The following is a 16,771-nucleotide window of genomic DNA, read 5'->3' on the forward strand; positions in this document are numbered from 1 at the left end:
GACTGAAGTTAACTTCTTGTCATTTCTCTTAAATGTGAAGAGCTTAATTTTCTTTTAGGACTTATAATTCACCTGATAGATAATGCTTACCCTGTGTGCTTGTTGAAAAATGTTGCTTTGGGCAAACAAACTTCAGGAGTCTGTCAGAGTAGATCTTGATTGCATTTGCATTTTAGAGGACAAACACAAGTTGATCACCAGAGGGAAGTAGGTGTTCGGCACCTCCCAGAAAGCTTGCTTGTCTATTAAAGTAGAGCCTTCAAGATGGAGGCAACCTGAAGGAAAATTTCTGCTTACCTCAGAGGAATTTACTGTTTCTACAATTGCACATGCAGTGGCATACTGCTCACAGACTGGCTGAAACAGTCGAGATTTGAGACTTGGTGGTTAGTTAAGTTCTGCTCTTTTCCTTGTGATACCAGACTATTTAGTGGAATTGAACAATGGCCTTTTTGAACGTCTTGCATGGTTTACATTTGTTTATGTATTCCTTGCCACACTGCCTTTGAAAAGCCTTTTCTATTGCCTTCCTTTCCCTCCCTACCACTACTTTTTGAGTGTTTGAAAGATTGTCTTGTGAGAAGCATGTCACCCATGTGATGACAACATGCTTCTCACTGAGCAAAAAGTACTAAAGCAACTAACGCTGTCTGGAAGCATTGCTTGAGTACAGGCCAGTACGTTCACAGGTGTGAATGTATATTCAGTCTGCTAATCTTGAAGAGTTGCAGGTGAGAAGCCTCATTTGCTCTTCAGTGGAACATTAATGAAGATTTTAGACTTTGGAAGGACACTGTACATTAAAGAATTGAAAATTTTGGACATAAGCAGCTGTCCCATTCCACCCGTCAGGTGAGGGGTGACCAGATTTGGAAATCCCCCCCCCCCCCCCCATTAGATTAAGGGTAACTGACCATAAAGATCAATTCACACATGAAAAATCTACCAACTTTGGTAGGATATGTCAATAAAACAGTTATCCTGTGCATATTGGCCCTCTCAAAATAATACGTACCTAAGCTGTGCAGTTTTACAGGAAATTCAAGCAAGCCTTGCATTACTTGACAACTTTGAGAGAAAGGGGAAAAATTTAGAAGATCGGAAGAGAGAGATCACTAGTCCTGGGTCTGGTGTCAGACCTGCTGATGGGGGCATTTCTGCATGGCACAGAACAAAGAAAGGAAGCAGCAGAAAAAGGGTAAGGTATGGTCCCTCCTTAACCCCTATTGATCCAGGATTGGTTGGGATGCCAAACAACAGCCAAACCAAAGGAAGTGAGGCTGGGCCACGTTCCATGACTTGACCCTTTCTCAGGCATTGTTCTAGACCCTTCCAGGAGAGGTTGAGACACGAATCAAAATAAAGAAAGGGATGCCCAACTCCTCCCTGTATCTTAATTGTCTCTCAGGGTATTGTCCAGGCTCGCACTAACAGTCACTTGAGGCTTGTGCCTTTCAGCAGTCACTATTTCTTTCTGAGCAACCTCAGTCAAGACCTGGCCCTAATCCAGCAAGCCTACTTTTATTATTACTAGCTGTGCACTTCTTAAAGCTGTACAATTGCACCTTTGTTTCACAGATGGAAATAACTTTAGTGAGGTTCCTTTTTCCTCATTTTTATTATCAGGATCACTTTTGAGCCCAATGACTTTTCTTTCTTCCTCGTAGTATTAAGCCATCTCATCACAGGAATATATGTCCCACATACACTCAGATTAAGAACAAGTGCAGCATTTGTGCAAAAGACTCAACAGACATTTCAGAGTTAGCATTTGCTAGAGGAGTTCTCCTGAGAGTAAAAATCCTTAGCAAAGCACTAGAGTTCTCCCTTTCAAGAGAAATAAAACTAACTCCAAAATCTATAGCAGACTCCCTGAAGGATACTGAGTAACAAGAAATAAAAAAATCTCCTTTTCCAGTAAAACCACTTAGCTCCACAGCTACATTAATATACGTACATTAAGTTAAAGTGTATTACATCATTACTAAGCAGCTCTTTCCCCCTTTTTGTTATTCTACCAGCTTCCTCAACTTCTAAATTCATGAGGTTGTTAATTTTCCAACAGCGATCCCGAGCGCCAAGAAAATGATTTACCTGCTACACATCCACTTCAGTACCTGTAAAGAAATCTGCGTGCTGCCCTCCATAAGCAGTTTGTCATAGCTAGGTGTCCTGAACTAGAGTGGGAAGTGTAAAAGGATTTTCCCATCGTGCTGCCCAACTAGTTAAGTGTTCTGAAACATGCTGTTTGAGAGACAGCAGGAAGCTCTGCTGTAGAAATTTTATAGGCAAGTGTGATCCTCCTGTTAAGGCACGTGAGATGAGGAGGTGATCTATGACAGCCAGCATGGCTTCGCCAAGGGCAGATCATGCCTGACCAATCTGCAGACCTTTTTATGATCAAATGACAATATCAGTGGACAAAGGACAGGCAACTGATACCATCTACCCCATCTTGTGCAAGACCTTTGACATGGTCCCACACCACATCCTTATCTCCAAATGGGAGAGAGATGGATTTGAGGGCTGGACTGTTAGGTCGATAAAGAATTGGTTGCATGGTCATAGCCAGCAGGTTGTTGTCAACAGCTTTATGTTCAGGTGGAAGCCTGCCTCGAGTGGTGTACCGCAAGAGTCTGTCTTGGAACCGGTGCTCTTCAGCATCTCTATCAACAACAAAGATGGTGGCATTGAGTGTACCCTCAGCGAGTTTGCTGACAACACCAAGCTAAGCAGTGCGGTTGGCACAAGAGAAAGAAGGGCTACCATCCAGAGGGACCTCAACAGGCTCAAAAAGTGGGCTTACAAGAACATAATGAGATTTAACAAGGCCAAGTATAAATTGTTGTACTTAGGGTAGGACAACCCCAGACGTGTGTACAGACTGGGAGAAGAACTCCGTGAGAGTAGCCCTGCAGAGAAGGACTTGGGGGTCCCGATGGATGAAAAGCTGGACATGAGCCAGTGGTTTGCTCTTGCAGCCTGGAAAGCCAACAGTATCCTGGACTGCATCAAAGGAGGGGTGGCCAGCAGGAAGAGGGAGGTGATAGTCCCCCTGAACTCTGCCCTTGTGAGGCCCTCTCTAGAGTACTGTGTTTGAGCCTGGAGCCCCCGGTACAGGAAGGATGTGGAGCTGTTGGAGCAGGTCCAGAAGAAGGCCACAAAGATTATCAGAGGGCTGGAGCACCTCTCCTATGAAGAAATGCTGAGGGAACTGGGTTTGTTTAGGTTGGAAAAGAGAAGGGTCCTGGGAGGCCTCCTTGTGGCCTTCCAGAACGTGAAGGGAGCTTACAAGCAGGAGGGGGATCGACTTTCTACATGGTCTGATAGTGACAGGACAAGGGGGAATGGCTTTAAACTAAAAGAGGGGAAATTTAGGTTAGATGTTAGGAATAAACTTTTTACTCAGAGGGTGGTTAGGCACTAGCACAGGCTGCCCAGAGAGGTTGTAGATGCCCCATCCCTGGAGGCATTCAAGGCCAAGTTGGATGGGATCCTGGGCAATCTGATCTAGTGGGTGGCGACCCTGCCCATGCTAGGGAATTGGAACTAAATGATCTTTAAGGTCCCCTCTAACCTAAGCCATTCTGAGATGACTCTATCTAATCTCCTTCTCTATAACGCTAGTGCTCAACTCTGGGGAAGCTGGCTTCCGATGATTCAAGCATTGAGGTCCCTGAAATCTGTAAATGGGGGGAAAAAAATTAAAGGAGAGTTCAAATTCCAAATGCAGTATCAAGTAGGGAGAACAGTGACAAACCACCTCCTCTGCAATGCCAACACGCAAATGTTCTTTGATCAAATCAGACTTAAAATTTACCAAGAATACACTTTTTTTTTTCCCCTCCAGTACTGTCTGCCAAATCTCAAATGGAAGCAAGATAGCCGAAGTGGCAGACAGGGGAATTACACAGCTTTCAAACCACCTCAGTGTTACTGAGGAACTCATCTTTAAAAGTTGCAAATGTCTCCCTTCTCTGTCTGTGCCTAGCTCCTACACTTTCTCCCTCTGTACTACATTCAGCCCCTTAGTATATTTCATAGCACCTACTTCTGTGGGGTTTGGATTTATATTTGAGCCAAAGGGCTACGTGCTGCCACGTGGCAAGTACCAGGATCACCCATTTAGGACATCAAATCGTAAAACATTCTCATGATGGTCTTTAATTGCAAAGCAAGTAGATGATAGGTGTTTCTTATCCAGGAGTCATAAATTAACCTTAGCAGTCTGGCAAACAGCACTCGCTCCATTCACACCAGTAATTTTAACTCTGCCATCCAGGTTGCACACTCAGTTTCTCAGCATCTTGTGTTAGAATTGAAATTTAGGCTCCCATATCTACTAGAACCTTTACCAGTTGTGTTTGGGGACCAACTGGAATCAAAATAATGGGCCATCATAACTTATCCACTGATAGGCCCCCACTTACCAGACAGGCAGACCCCATCACCTTCCAGCCATTACTCACTTTTTTGCTTCATGCCCTGCAATTCTTTCCTAAGAGAGAGGAAGGGATTATCTGCCTTCCTGCTGAAGGAGCAGAAATGCATTCCTTTCTTTCACTGTCATCTCATTTCTGAAATCATTCAATCAGACTCAAGCTAATGCTAGTAGGCTGCCCATGCATTGCTACACTAGGAATACTTAGGGCTAATGCTTTTCTCCATTGATCAGTTATCCATCCTCAAAATTTTGTTTGCAGATTTTTAAATTCATTTCTTTTTGGTTTAATTTCTGTTCCCTTTTTCACAGGTCTCACTTTATGATCTCCTCCCTGGGGCCTTAAATTTTGTTTGTCTGCAACCACATCATCCCAGCCTATCTCACAACCGTAGTTACTACTACAATACTATGCATTAATTCCAACCATGTAAGGACTTGTTTAGAGGTATTCTGTGCATCATTACCTTGTATTGAATTATGTTCTGCATCTCTTTTGCTCTCGTCCTGTTTTGCAGCTACATGGGGTTTATGGATAGCCAGGACTCCTCTCATTAGTGGTTTAAGCATTGTGAAATCTACTGTGGCAAATAATGGAATGTCACAGACCTCTCATTCATGCATTGCTTAAATGCAAGCAGCTTTTGTTATAGCTGAGGGGAGCTCATGTATAGATTTAATGGGGATTACAAGGGACTCACTTCACTCCATAGAGTCTGTTCCCCCTGCCCAATAAGATACTTGGCTGGAGTGAGGTGTATGTGCTGGGCCAGGTCTTAGGTTTAACAAAACTCTCAGACCCCAATAGCCATTTGCTTCATTCTCACTCATCATTATACAATCTCCACCACTTAAAGATACTTACCACAAGTATTCTGTTTCAGTTTCAGCTGGTTCTCTTCTATATCTCTCTTGCAAATGTGTCAAATGTAACAGACCCCAAGAGATAGTTCTTACAGTACATCATAGTTGACCACCCTGGGGTCCTACAGTTCTTTCTTTTTTTAAACAACATCATCTTTAATGTTCAGATGAAACAAGTCAGTACTGAATATTCAGCTGCCACAGAAATCCTTTAAATAAGTACCATATTTGATCTGTTCAGAACATCTATGAATTTGACTGTTCGTATTCAGGAAGATTAGTGAGGAAAAAAGGATCATCTTCTCACCCACTGTCGTCAGGATCACCCCAGAGATCTCCATCCCAAACATCAGAGGATGCCATTAATTTCCTAATCTATACGATGCCAGGGGGGCAGGCGGTCTTCCCAAGAATCATCTCAACCCTTTCTTGCAATTTTTGTCTACTTAGACAGCTGAGAAACCGAGGCAAGTTTTGCTTCTGTTAAGAGCCAAGCACAAAACTTGCGGGTCATGCTGTTCAGAGAGTCCTGAACCAAAGAGATGCAGAACAGCACAAACTATTTTATTGCTTTGTTACCTGCTGTGAGGCCAGACTTGCGTTATGAAGGTCAATAGCAGCAAGGGAGGGGACTCGGGACTCTGAAACTGTTTTATTTTCCTGTTTGAGATACCTGGGATGCCATCCTGCAAAACGCAACCAGTGCGCAGAAGGTTAAAGAAGGAAGACCTGACCGCTGCAATGCACACTGCTTCCTGCCACGTAGCATCCAGGTTTAATTTAGAGGACATTAAAGCTCATACCTTCCACTCCTCTCAGTTCAGGGAGATTTAGTTCTGGCAAATGCACATCTGTCTTGGAGAATTCCCGTTTTTTCTTATTTGCCTGAAGGACATTCTTTTCATTAGAGACCTGAAATCCAGTGAATTATCAGCTCGTGCGAATATAGAAAAAACAAAGCTATTTTCAAGACTATATCATATAGCTAAAGGAATCCATTCCGCTTAAATATAGTTCACGCATTAAAAACAACTGAACTGCAGCAGAACAAACAAACAAAAAATTACTGCAACAAAACACCAAATCATCTAAAGCAACACCAATCGTCTAAATGAAACTGCTTTCAAAGAGACAAAATACAACTGGAGAATGGCTCAGATTAGTTCTCTGTAAAAAGTCAAATATTCCTCTGGCTTTTATTAAACAATTATTATCCAGGTAGTGCATGCAGTGGATAAATTTGTATTTTGCTTGTTTTCATTATCAACTTTCTGTGCATTTATGATGTGACTAAAGGAGACACTGACAATGTTAAATCAAAATCCTAAACTCTGCTTCAACAGTGCAGCAGAAATGGTCCATTTCCTGGACAGGCAATACATTGTGGATATACTCCATGTCTCACAAGTAGCCTTGCTGACTGCTCCCTTCATGTAAAAACTTTGTCCTTTAACATAAAATATGTTTCACATATTTAGAACATAGAACATATTATTTCTAGTTGGCAGTTATGGTGAAGACTGCAACAAAAGAGATTATTGACAATAAAGCACACAGTTAAGAATTTACTGTTGCTTAGTCAAGGAGGAAGGACAGGCAACTTACCGAAGACAAGCTTACACTGTAATGGCCTGCTGGAGAATGCTTCGTTTGCTTTAAAAATGGTTTCAAGTAATTCTTACCCTTTTCATCAATTCTGTAATTACAAATGGCCCAAACTGTTTAATAACATGGTAAATATAAATACAAACAAGTGTCAGACACCTAGAAACACTCTCTTTAGAGGGCCCACTAAAAAAAATAGTGTTGCCAGCAGGAGCAGGGAAGCGATTGTCCCTCTGTACTCAGCCCTGGTGAGATCGCACCTCGAGTACTGCATTCAGTTTTGGGCCCCTCACTACAAGAAAGACATCGAGGCCCTGGAGCATGTCCAGAGAAGGGCAATGAAGCTGGTGAGGGGTCTGGAGAAGTCTTATGAGGAGTGGCAGAGCAAATTGGGATTGTTTAGTCTGGAGAGGAGAAGGCTCAGGGGAGATCTTACTGCTCTCTACAACTACCTGAAGGGAGGCTGTGGCGAGGTGGGGATCGGCCTCTTCTCCTGCGTAACTACCAATAGGACAAGAGGGAATGTCTTCAAGTCGCACCAGGTTGGATGTTAGGAAAAATTTCTCCTCTGAAAAAGTGGTCAGATGCTAGAAAGGGCTGCCCAGGGAGGTGTTTGAGTCACTGTCCCTGGAAGTCTTTAAGAAACGTTTAGATGTGGTGCAAAGGGACAGGGTTTAGCATGGAAATATTGGGGTAGGTGGATGGTTGTACTGGATGATATTGGAGGTCTTTTCCAACCTTGGTGATTCTACGATAACACTTAACTGCGGGCCGAGATAACACAGAATTTTTGTCCAAAGGATAAGCCACAAGTCAAATAAAGGCCAGCACTGCAGCAGCTGGCAAATTGCTGCTGTCCAGTAGGGCTTTGCCAAATGCAGAAACACAGAGACTGTCTGTATGGACCCTCAGAGCTGCTTGCGCTGAAGCCAAGCTTTCTAACCCACGTACACACCACCCTTCACCCAAAAGTTGCTCCTCGCTGCATCCTGCCCCAAATCCACATCACCACCCTGAAGCACACTCAGCACACTACTGTTCCTCAACAACAAGGCCAAAAGAAACTAGTTTTTCTAGCTCTGCTCCCATACCTGTAGTTACAGTTTGCAGGCACAGGCACCATAGCAGACATAGTGGGAGAAACATTCTGGTTAATGGGAGGAATAACGATGCCTGCATTCTTGATGTAGTCCAAGTTGCCACTGGAATCTTTCAGGTTGGTTTGAGGGCCTATTTTAAATGGGTTGATTGCACTATCATAGAGGGAGTTCAGGTCAGAAGATCGCTCTGCTTTCTCTCCATCAGCTTTAGAATGCTTCACCTTGAACATCTTTGCATCTCTGCTCTTTGGGTCAGTGTTGAAATCCTGTTTGGGAAGATGAGCATTATGTTTCTCTTACAGTCACATTTAAAAAATAATTTAGAGCTGTACATGGAGGAAAAAAGTCAAAAGCCTAAGCCTGCACAACTCTGCAAGGATCTGATGGAGATGGAGTTGGTTTAAGTGGTGTGATGGAAAACCTGACTTCCATTAAAGTTGAAAGGAGGAAACTTGTCTGGGATGCAGCAGCCTCTGTAAATAAGACACGGTGGAACGAGTTGGAAGCGATGGAGGAAGTACAGCCATATCATGTGTCACTTCTAAAGAAATAAGAACCGAGCCCAGTGTCACCTCAGTGTAACTCTGAAGCCTCTAGTCCTTCTCATCTGGTTGAAAGCAAAATATGTAGTTTTGGAGACAGAACTTTAACACAGGTAAGCAGCTGCAGAGAACCATGTTTTGCTCACTCAATGTGACTTACACTTACTAACTGGTTTTCCTTACAGCTCTCTCTTTGCAAGTAACTCCACTGTCACATGTTTTGTTGGCAAGGGAAGGCTCAAATAGCCACCTGCAGACTGTCCAGCCAGGCACCAGAGCAACTTGTACTGTCCAGTCAGAATCAAAGGCACAGAACATCTACACAACTGACTGCTTGCTGTACTCCAGCAAGCATCAGAGCTGAAGGGCACAGGCCTAACACACTGCTTAAGCTCACAGAGAGGTAAGCTTCTCTGGCACATCTTTTATCTAGTTTTTTTTTTTTTTTTTTAATGAAATGTAGATTTGTGTTTATATTTTTGCTAAGCAATTAAACTACGTCACATACTTACTTATTCATTTTAAAAGATGGAAAAAATACAGGTCTGGAAAGCAAAAAAAAATCAACTAACCTGTACATCAAGCATCTTTCTTTCTTCTACAGCATCATCTTTATCCCTTTTGCTGATTTTTGATTTTTTTTGTAATTGATGGTCTCCAGCTTCATTGTGAATCCTTAATTTAAGCTCCTGAGCAAATCTAGTTAACATATCATAGTGGAGAAGGGGAAAAGTTTCTGTTAATCTATCAGTATCAGTATCAGTGCAGCCCAGGCTGTTATAACCTTCCAAGTAATCAAACAAACCATGTATTTTTATGTAATGAGAAGCCAGCAAAATAAAATTTCTCCATTACAATAAATAAAACCTTACATATGCACGCTTTTGTTTTCACAGCAATAAAGGTGGCTGTATCCCAGTCTGACGTAGATGCACACCCTGAATACAGTGTAAAACAATACTACTCAATATGCTGTGACAAGAGGCAGATGCTGATGAATTCGTGTCATGACAAGGTAATGTGGTAAACATGCTACTGGAGTGTGTTCCCATTCAACTGTTTCCCCCATTTTTGGGAAGGCTCAAACCAAACAAAGCTAAGACACTCAGCAACCACCTGCTTTGCAAACCCAGCGTGCAATCTTAAAGCTCAATTGCTTAACTTCCTTTCTCGTCCTGTTTTCAGTAAGAAATGTACCACTTACCTTTCAGCAAATCCATCCTTGTTAAAGAAATCGCTCTGCAAGAGTTCAGCACAGGATGGTCTTTTGTCTGGGTCAATCTGCAAACACTTCTGTCAAACCAATGTAAACAGCAGAAGGCAGAAATGAAACAAAGGCTTTAGCATTTCCAAATGATGTCAAGAAAAACAGCTGCAAGGCTCCCACTTCTATGGCCTGCTACACAGAGATGAGCCCAAGAGATGTATCCTTTTTCCGTGAGAAATGTTTAATATTCGTTGGCTACATCCACTCAAATCACATTACCTATAGCGTGCTACAAGTCCTCAGAGAAAGTGCAGCAGCCCCTGTGGAGCTGGAGATGATGAGCTCAGTCTTCCCCATTACCCAGGAGAGTAGCTGTTCTCACTGAACTACCAACCCAAGCAGCTGATTATTGCATGGGTAGTTGTTAAGCCAGCTTAACAGAGCTAGCTCTTGGCAGGCTGCATTCAGTTCCCCATCGCAAGTGACAAGTATCTGACAAAGACACTAAATTCCAAAGAGAACTTCTCCAGGGAACTTCCAAAATGATCAGTTACTTACCTTGGCTAAATCTAGCACTGAAGCAGAGAGCTTAGGATATCGTCTGTCCAGAGATTCAGGCTCCTTCACTTCAGGCAACTTCATGCCAGCAAAGAGGGGATTTTTACAGAATAACTCTTGGTGTCTTGGAATTAAATTACCTGGAATCACACAACCAAGGCAACCAAATAGAAGAAATGCCATCCTGAGAATGTTCAAGAGGCCTAAATACTGAGTTAGCAGTACTACAAGGACTGCGGTCTGGGTCATTCTCTTTCCATTCAAGCACTATGAATGCACTCTGCAGTCAAAAAGCTCCTAGCTCTCTTCCTTTGTAAAAGGCACTAAGAAATCACACTCAGAAAAAGTTCAGGACACACCGTAGTCTTTCTCTTCACACCTTTCTCCCCCCATCAAGACTTTTTAAACCCCTTCATTAGCAAATAGGCAGTAAGAGTCTGATGAGTTGTTCTCACCGAGGCACTTGGTGATATGGTAGAGCTGGTCAATGTCTGAATCTCCAGGGAACAGGGGCTCTCCTGTGAGCATTTCTGTTACCAGACAGCCAATAGCCCACACATCCACAGCCCTGGAAGAAAAACATCCCAGCTCAGCACAGCTTCATCCTTCTCTTTGAGCTAAAGGCTGAGCTGGGCCAGCATCCAGCAAGTATTCAGCAGGTTACAAGCCCTGAGGGCAGCTCTGACCCCATAAGCAGCAAGACAGCTGTTTTCCAAGCTTGCACATACTCTGATAAATACCAAGGATTCGGCTCTTGAAGAAGGCAAACGCTAACAGAAGTTTGACCAACATGAATTCGGGTTCTAAGCCCCAGTGCTTTCAAAATTCTAATGCAAAGTAATACATTAGAAAAATCTTGCCCTTTGGAGAACACAAAGCTTTTCTTTCTGCAGGCACCTGCTCTTCTGGGGCACTTGGTAAAAATGAACATTAGGTAATTCAGGACATGGATGAGCATACAGGGGTGTACTGATCTGTGAATGGCAGAGTTTAATTTCTGATGTGGTTTTGCAGCACTAGAGATCTCAGTAACAAAAACTCATTCATCCGATCTACTCCTCCTGAAATATTTTTCTCAACATGTCTGGAGTGATTTCTCTGCCTTCAAGCCAGGACCAGCTGCACAGGAGGAAATAGCCTCCTCCAGTACTAGCACTGACAACCAAAAAGCTCCTGTAGACAACAGACCAGGGATGCTGATGGCTGAGTCTCTTTCTGCTCTCCCGAGCCAGAAAAGCCTAGCATTGGCAGTAGTTAGCTCCACAGAGACAGAGAGAAGAGGAAGGCTCAAGCCTTCACAAATGATTAACCAAGGCATGATGCACAGCATCTGCTTTAACCAGTTTAACATGCACGAGTCCCTCAAAAAACAGAGCACCCCCACAAACCCCAAACCCTTCTGCAGCCTGGCCAGTCTCCTACCTGCCATATTTCGTGTCTCCCACCAGCAGCTCTGGAGCTCTGTACCATCGAGTTGCCACATAGTCTGTGTAAGCTTCCCCAGAAGCTGTGAGTGTGCGAGCAAAACCAAAGTCACAGAGTTTTACCACTCCTGACTGGGAGACCAGTATGTTCTCTGGCTTAATATCACGATGTATTATCTGCACAGAGAAAAAGCAAGTCAAGTAATTTCCCCATAGGAACCGACCAGCCCACCGGAAATAGTAGCTTTCTCACATTCAGGTAAAAAATTAAATTTTTGCAGGCACGGGAAATACACGAAGTCTACATAACACAGCTATGTGCACGAGGAAAAAGTGCCAGCCCAAGAGCACAAAAACTTCAGTTTTTGCACAGGGGTGTTAATTTTATGTATTTCTCTGCGTGAATTTACCACAGGTATTTTACAGATAGTTTATTATACTTAAAAACTGGTTCTGATCATGAATTTAAAAGCTCTAAGTACTGCAAGGGCCACAAGCATATCCTGCAATGAAACGTGAAGAGTATTATAGGATTACTTGAAAGACAGTTTCCCCAATGTAAAAATAAATATGTATGGATAGTTACATGGTCATGACTGAAAGGCAAGCCCGTGTATTTACACAGACACTATCAGAAACAAGCTTTTGAAAGAGAAACCATCTCACTCTGTCAGAAGAAAGTCAGTGAGGTGATTTGATCCTTCCTCTGAAGAACTCTCACGGCTCGGTCACAGACAGACCAATGCATGATCTGGTGCCAGGTTCTGACATTTTGTATGAAACTCAGTCAGGCCCTTCTGCTCTACTTCCACCTTCCTGCCAAAGCTTTATTTCTTTAAGTTTTACTAACTGTCATAGATACAAACCCCTGTATCTATCCATTCAAGATTAACTGCAGAGCAGAATTCTCAGGTATACTTACATTATGGCTGTGACAAAACGCTATTCCTCTCAAAATCTGAAATAAGTATTTCCGAACCCTGCTGTAGTCTAGTCCATTTGGAAATGCCTCAAGATCATCAAGCACCGTGTGATCCACAAATTCAAACACCAGATACCACCGTTTCTTCTTTTTATAAACTTCCAGTAGGTTCACAAGATTCTCATGCCTGAGTTGCTGTTACAAAACAGGAAATATTTTGTGAGAGCATGAAAGCATTTAATGGGTAAACTAAGACCAGATGCCTTTAACTGCAGCCTAGCCGGTGCATTGCACTAGAATGCTCGTCTCGTCCTAGCACCCACAGTCATTTGTTCTTAAAATTAGTTCACTGATATTTCCACAACCCCCCCCCCCCCGTTTTTTGTTTTTTGTTTTTTTAAGTAACTTGGACAATTTCCACCACCTCATATATGCATATACCTTTTTTGGCCCGTAAAAATAAATAAAATACCAGATAAGACATTTCACTTGCAAATAGCAATAAACACAGCTTGCTCCTTTTGCACTGGAGTATATCTGTGACTCAACTTTCCTTACAAGACATTCTCCTGAAGGTAACCACGTAACCCTGCACTACCCTGCCACTTCTCTCAGAGCAGAGCACAAGGTGCAACTCTAGCTGCCCCTTCTAGATAGATTGCAAAGCATCCAAAGGATTGCAGAAGGCAGTGGTCAGCCTTTTACTTTATAAAAATTTTTGCTTCTCTCAATAACTCAGAGCAAATTCGTCTCTATCCCATTTTTCCAAGAAGTTTTGCTCTTTTCTTTTACTTGTTTTTCTAGTTCGTTTCTACAATCTCCTACATTCTCATTTCAAATAAAAACAAAAGCAGCTGCAATACTTCTGTTCTACTTAGCTGCCAGTTCATCACCACCTAAAATCTCTTTATCTTAATTTTTCTACGAAAGCTGCTCAAAGGCTTTTCTTTTAAGCTCCCACAATACCCAGAGCATTTCTGTTGACACTGACAGCTTGTGCACATTAAAACAGCATGTGCCAGAATACAAGTACATTGAATGGATAAAAGGAAAGTTCAGCATTCCTCAAGCACTCCGTTAACAACTAAAGATCTATTAAACTGTGTCTAGTGGATTCTGAGTAAAAAGTGACAAGCCAAAGATTTGAAGATTTTATTAAAGAAGGATTTTTAAAAATGTATATATATTCTTATGCAGTGGAAGAAGATGGAAATGAGGAAAAGATTCTAAAGAGAAAATAAAGCAGCTCTGTTTTCCAGTTATTTTGTTATCTCATTTTGACCAGGCCAAATTCCATCTCCAGCCTGTTACACAATTGTAACAATGAAACAGCCCCTGCTACAACATGGAGTTAGTTATCAGCTTGGATTCTAGCAGGGAAATATCACTGTCACAAGAGGCTGCCTGAAGGCAGCAGCATGCCTCAGGGAGCGTGCCCAAGGAAGACACAATACGATTGCAGAGCACGGGGACTTGTATGGCAAGTGCTCTGCTGACCGAGAAGTGCAGCCAGACTGCAGCAGAGAGCTGGTGGGCAGAAGGCTCAGAGACCCTAATTTCTCAGGTCTGAAAAACAAGATGATCAATTAGAAATTTGAGAGAAGGACACAGTACCTTAACTTTTTGGTCTGAACACAACACCACAATTTGCTCATTATGGTTCATATCTACCAGCTTGGTACCTCTGCCTGAGAGAGCTTCCAGCTGCCCAAACACCAGAATGGAGAAGAAAAATGAAAAAAGGGGTTCACAGGGAACACAAAAGTAAAGAAGCTACAAGAAGATTGACTTGCTAGTTAGTTACCCTCGCTGTGCGAGGCCATTTGCTGAGCTATACATGGAAATGCTCCCCTTGCTAGGTTTCCATTTACCCAGGAAAACAAGTTAATTTCCAACGCACCTGGGAGGCAGTACGTGCTCTGACTCAGTAACTAAGCAAGGCTTGCCAGCAGACCATGTATAATCCAGGCATATGCAGACTGGCTTTAAATGTGTTCGAGGGAACAATGCTTATAGCTGCTGGCTGCATTGAGCTCCAGAATGTACCTACCTTCCTATTAACCCTAAGTGTCTGCAGCTCTTGTAGTGTGTGTGGGGGGGGGGTGTCACTTTTTTCTCTCCCTAGCGCAGGGAATACAGTCTGGCAGACTTGGTTAGAGCTGCTTGTGGAAGCCAGTCACAGAGGAGGCGGCACACATCGCCACCTCCAGAACACCCCACCGCCTGGGGAAGGCCCAGAAACACCCTAACTAGACTCTCCTTTGTTTCTTCAGCAGACAGATCACCCAACACCTAAAACTTTCACATGTACCCATGGACAGACACATGTGCACAGAGAGAGGCATGCTCTGCACATAACACCTTAAGACACACTGAGGAATCTAACAGCTCTGATGCGAGTATGGTAACACAGTACCTATCGTCATGGGAGCTTAAGGAAGAAGGAAAATGCTGCTGCTACTGCTAGAGGTTACAGTGAAGAATACAAGGACTCAAAGAGGTCAATAAGGCAAGCAGATGCGCGGATGTGTGTCCTGGCACAGAATCCCCCCTGCACCCTTATCTCATGAAGAAACTCATAGAAAAACATGGCAAAAAAATCTTGCAGTGAAGCAACTCAGGGAAATGCAAAAGCCTCCTGTAAAAAACAGACCTGAGAGGGAGCAGAGAGGCCACTTGACAAAGCACTGAAGAGCACACACACAAAAGCCTTATCTGTCTGAAGCCCCCAGGTATTTTCCCAGAGTACCTACAGCCCACAAAGAACCCTTAATGAACTAACGCACACAATGAGACTGCACAGCCTGCCACCATGGAGTGCTACTGACAAGAAGCCACCAGGCAGAAGCACGACTGGACATTTAGGTGAGTACAGAACACCCACAGCTGATGACAGACAAATCACACACTCAAACAGCAGGAGCCATAATGCCCGCTGGCTGCAGCCTAACCACTAACCCATAAGCTCCAGTGAGCTCAAGCCTGCCAGGAAAGTGCCACAGAAAACCAGCACATTGCTAGCAGCAATGAGTGCTGGGATCCAGTCTGGTTAGGCCCGCTGTCACCCAGTTAGGTCACTGCATACCCGCAGGTTTTATAAACTCAGCGTAATCAACAGCGGCCTCATGCACAGGTGCCTATGGCACACAACAGCTGCCTATGGTGCACAAGGCAGAGTTCTCATCAGGAGGGAATGGAGACCTTGTAGCTCACTTCCTTGTACCTTCACCTGCTGAATTTGAGGCATGTAAATGTACTTCTGACCAAATGGGGCAAGCAGCACCTAGCCAGGGGGACAGCAGCAGTGTAAGGCCGCAGCTGTAGGCTAAGGGAACCTACCGCAGCTTGGCTGCTCGTGGGAACACTGACAGAAGCGGATCAAGTCTCCTTTGGTTTGGGCTCTGTTATTTGTGCGAAATACAGCATAACCCTTTTAGAATAGCTTTCAAAACCAACTCTGTGTGTGAAATTTACAGTCACTCTGCACCTTCCCCTAAACATCACATTGTAAAGGACGCTGCAGCAGTCTCAACAGGCAGTGGTGCTCTCCCCAGAGCCTGCCAGTCCCTGTGGGAAGGTTGGAAGCACCTCCGTCAGTTCTGAGCCCCGGCCACCTTCAGCACACGAACACTCTGATCAGACACATGGGTATACATTCTGCTAGGAGGAGGCATTTGCCTTCCTGATTCAGGATCTGATAATTACAGTGAACATACACACAAAGCTGTCCCAGACGGATCTGCCCTGCCCGACTAAAGCGCGGCCTCCCCTCGGCCCACTTACCTTCAGCAGCTTGATCTCCCGCACGGCGATCTTCCTCACTGCCGCGTTGTCCTCGCTCTCCAGGAACTTTTTGACAGCCACGACCTGCCCGCTCTCCTTGTTCCTGCACCTGCTCACTACCCCGTAGCTGCCCTCCCCGATGAGGCCCAGCACTTGGTACTTCTCCATCACATGCGGGAGGAGCCCGACCACGCAGCAGCCGGACGGCGACGAGCCCGGGCCGAGGGGCCACCGTCACCGGGGCAACGGCCGCCACCCGTCGTAACGCCCACGGGCGGAGACGAGCGCCCGGCCGCGGGGTCAACCCTGCTCTGTGTGCCCGCCC

General features: G+C 44.1%; 1 protein-coding gene and 1 long non-coding RNA gene across 9 annotated transcripts in view; one reads left to right on the forward strand and one right to left on the reverse strand.

Annotated features, from left to right (window-relative positions):
* The window catches only part of CDKL2 (cyclin dependent kinase like 2), a 36,260-nt gene extending 19,497 nt beyond the window's left edge, over positions 1–16,763 (reverse strand). For 2 of the 8 annotated variants that reach the window (XR_002437906.1, XR_002437905.1), the window contains exons 1-12: positions 16,447–16,763; positions 12,664–12,858; positions 11,740–11,918; positions 10,773–10,885; positions 10,318–10,457; positions 9,757–9,845; positions 9,125–9,251; positions 8,002–8,276; positions 6,911–7,001; positions 6,109–6,217; positions 5,885–5,991; positions 91–275 (exon numbers count right to left, since the gene is read on the reverse strand). Coding sequence is in view for 6 of the 8 variants with exons in the window: in XM_021394247.1 (XP_021249922.1) it covers positions 5,681–5,785; positions 5,885–5,991; positions 6,109–6,217; positions 6,911–7,001; positions 8,002–8,276; positions 9,125–9,251; positions 9,757–9,845; positions 10,318–10,457; positions 10,773–10,885; positions 11,740–11,918; positions 12,664–12,858; positions 16,447–16,614 (1,698 nt within the window). In the remaining 2 variants the exon portion in view is untranslated. Of the gene's footprint in view, positions 1–90; positions 276–3,408; positions 3,684–4,428; positions 4,499–4,886; positions 5,786–5,884; positions 5,992–6,108; positions 6,218–6,910; positions 7,002–8,001; positions 8,277–9,124; positions 9,252–9,756; positions 9,846–10,317; positions 10,458–10,772; positions 10,886–11,739; positions 11,919–12,663; positions 12,859–16,446 lie in introns of those variants that run through there. The other 6 variants (XM_021394250.1, XM_021394248.1, XM_021394253.1 and 3 more) reach the window with 5 other exon arrangements.
* LOC110397668 lies at positions 4,760–10,318 on the forward strand. Its single transcript, XR_002437907.1, has 4 exons — positions 4,760–4,889; positions 8,313–8,955; positions 9,449–9,567; positions 9,764–10,318. It is a non-coding gene; the product is annotated as an uncharacterized LOC110397668 (long non-coding RNA).

The sequence above is a fragment of the Numida meleagris genome, chromosome 4 (genome assembly GCF_002078875.1).
Source record: "Numida meleagris isolate 19003 breed g44 Domestic line chromosome 4, NumMel1.0, whole genome shotgun sequence".
NCBI lineage: Eukaryota > Metazoa > Chordata > Aves > Galliformes > Numididae > Numida > Numida meleagris.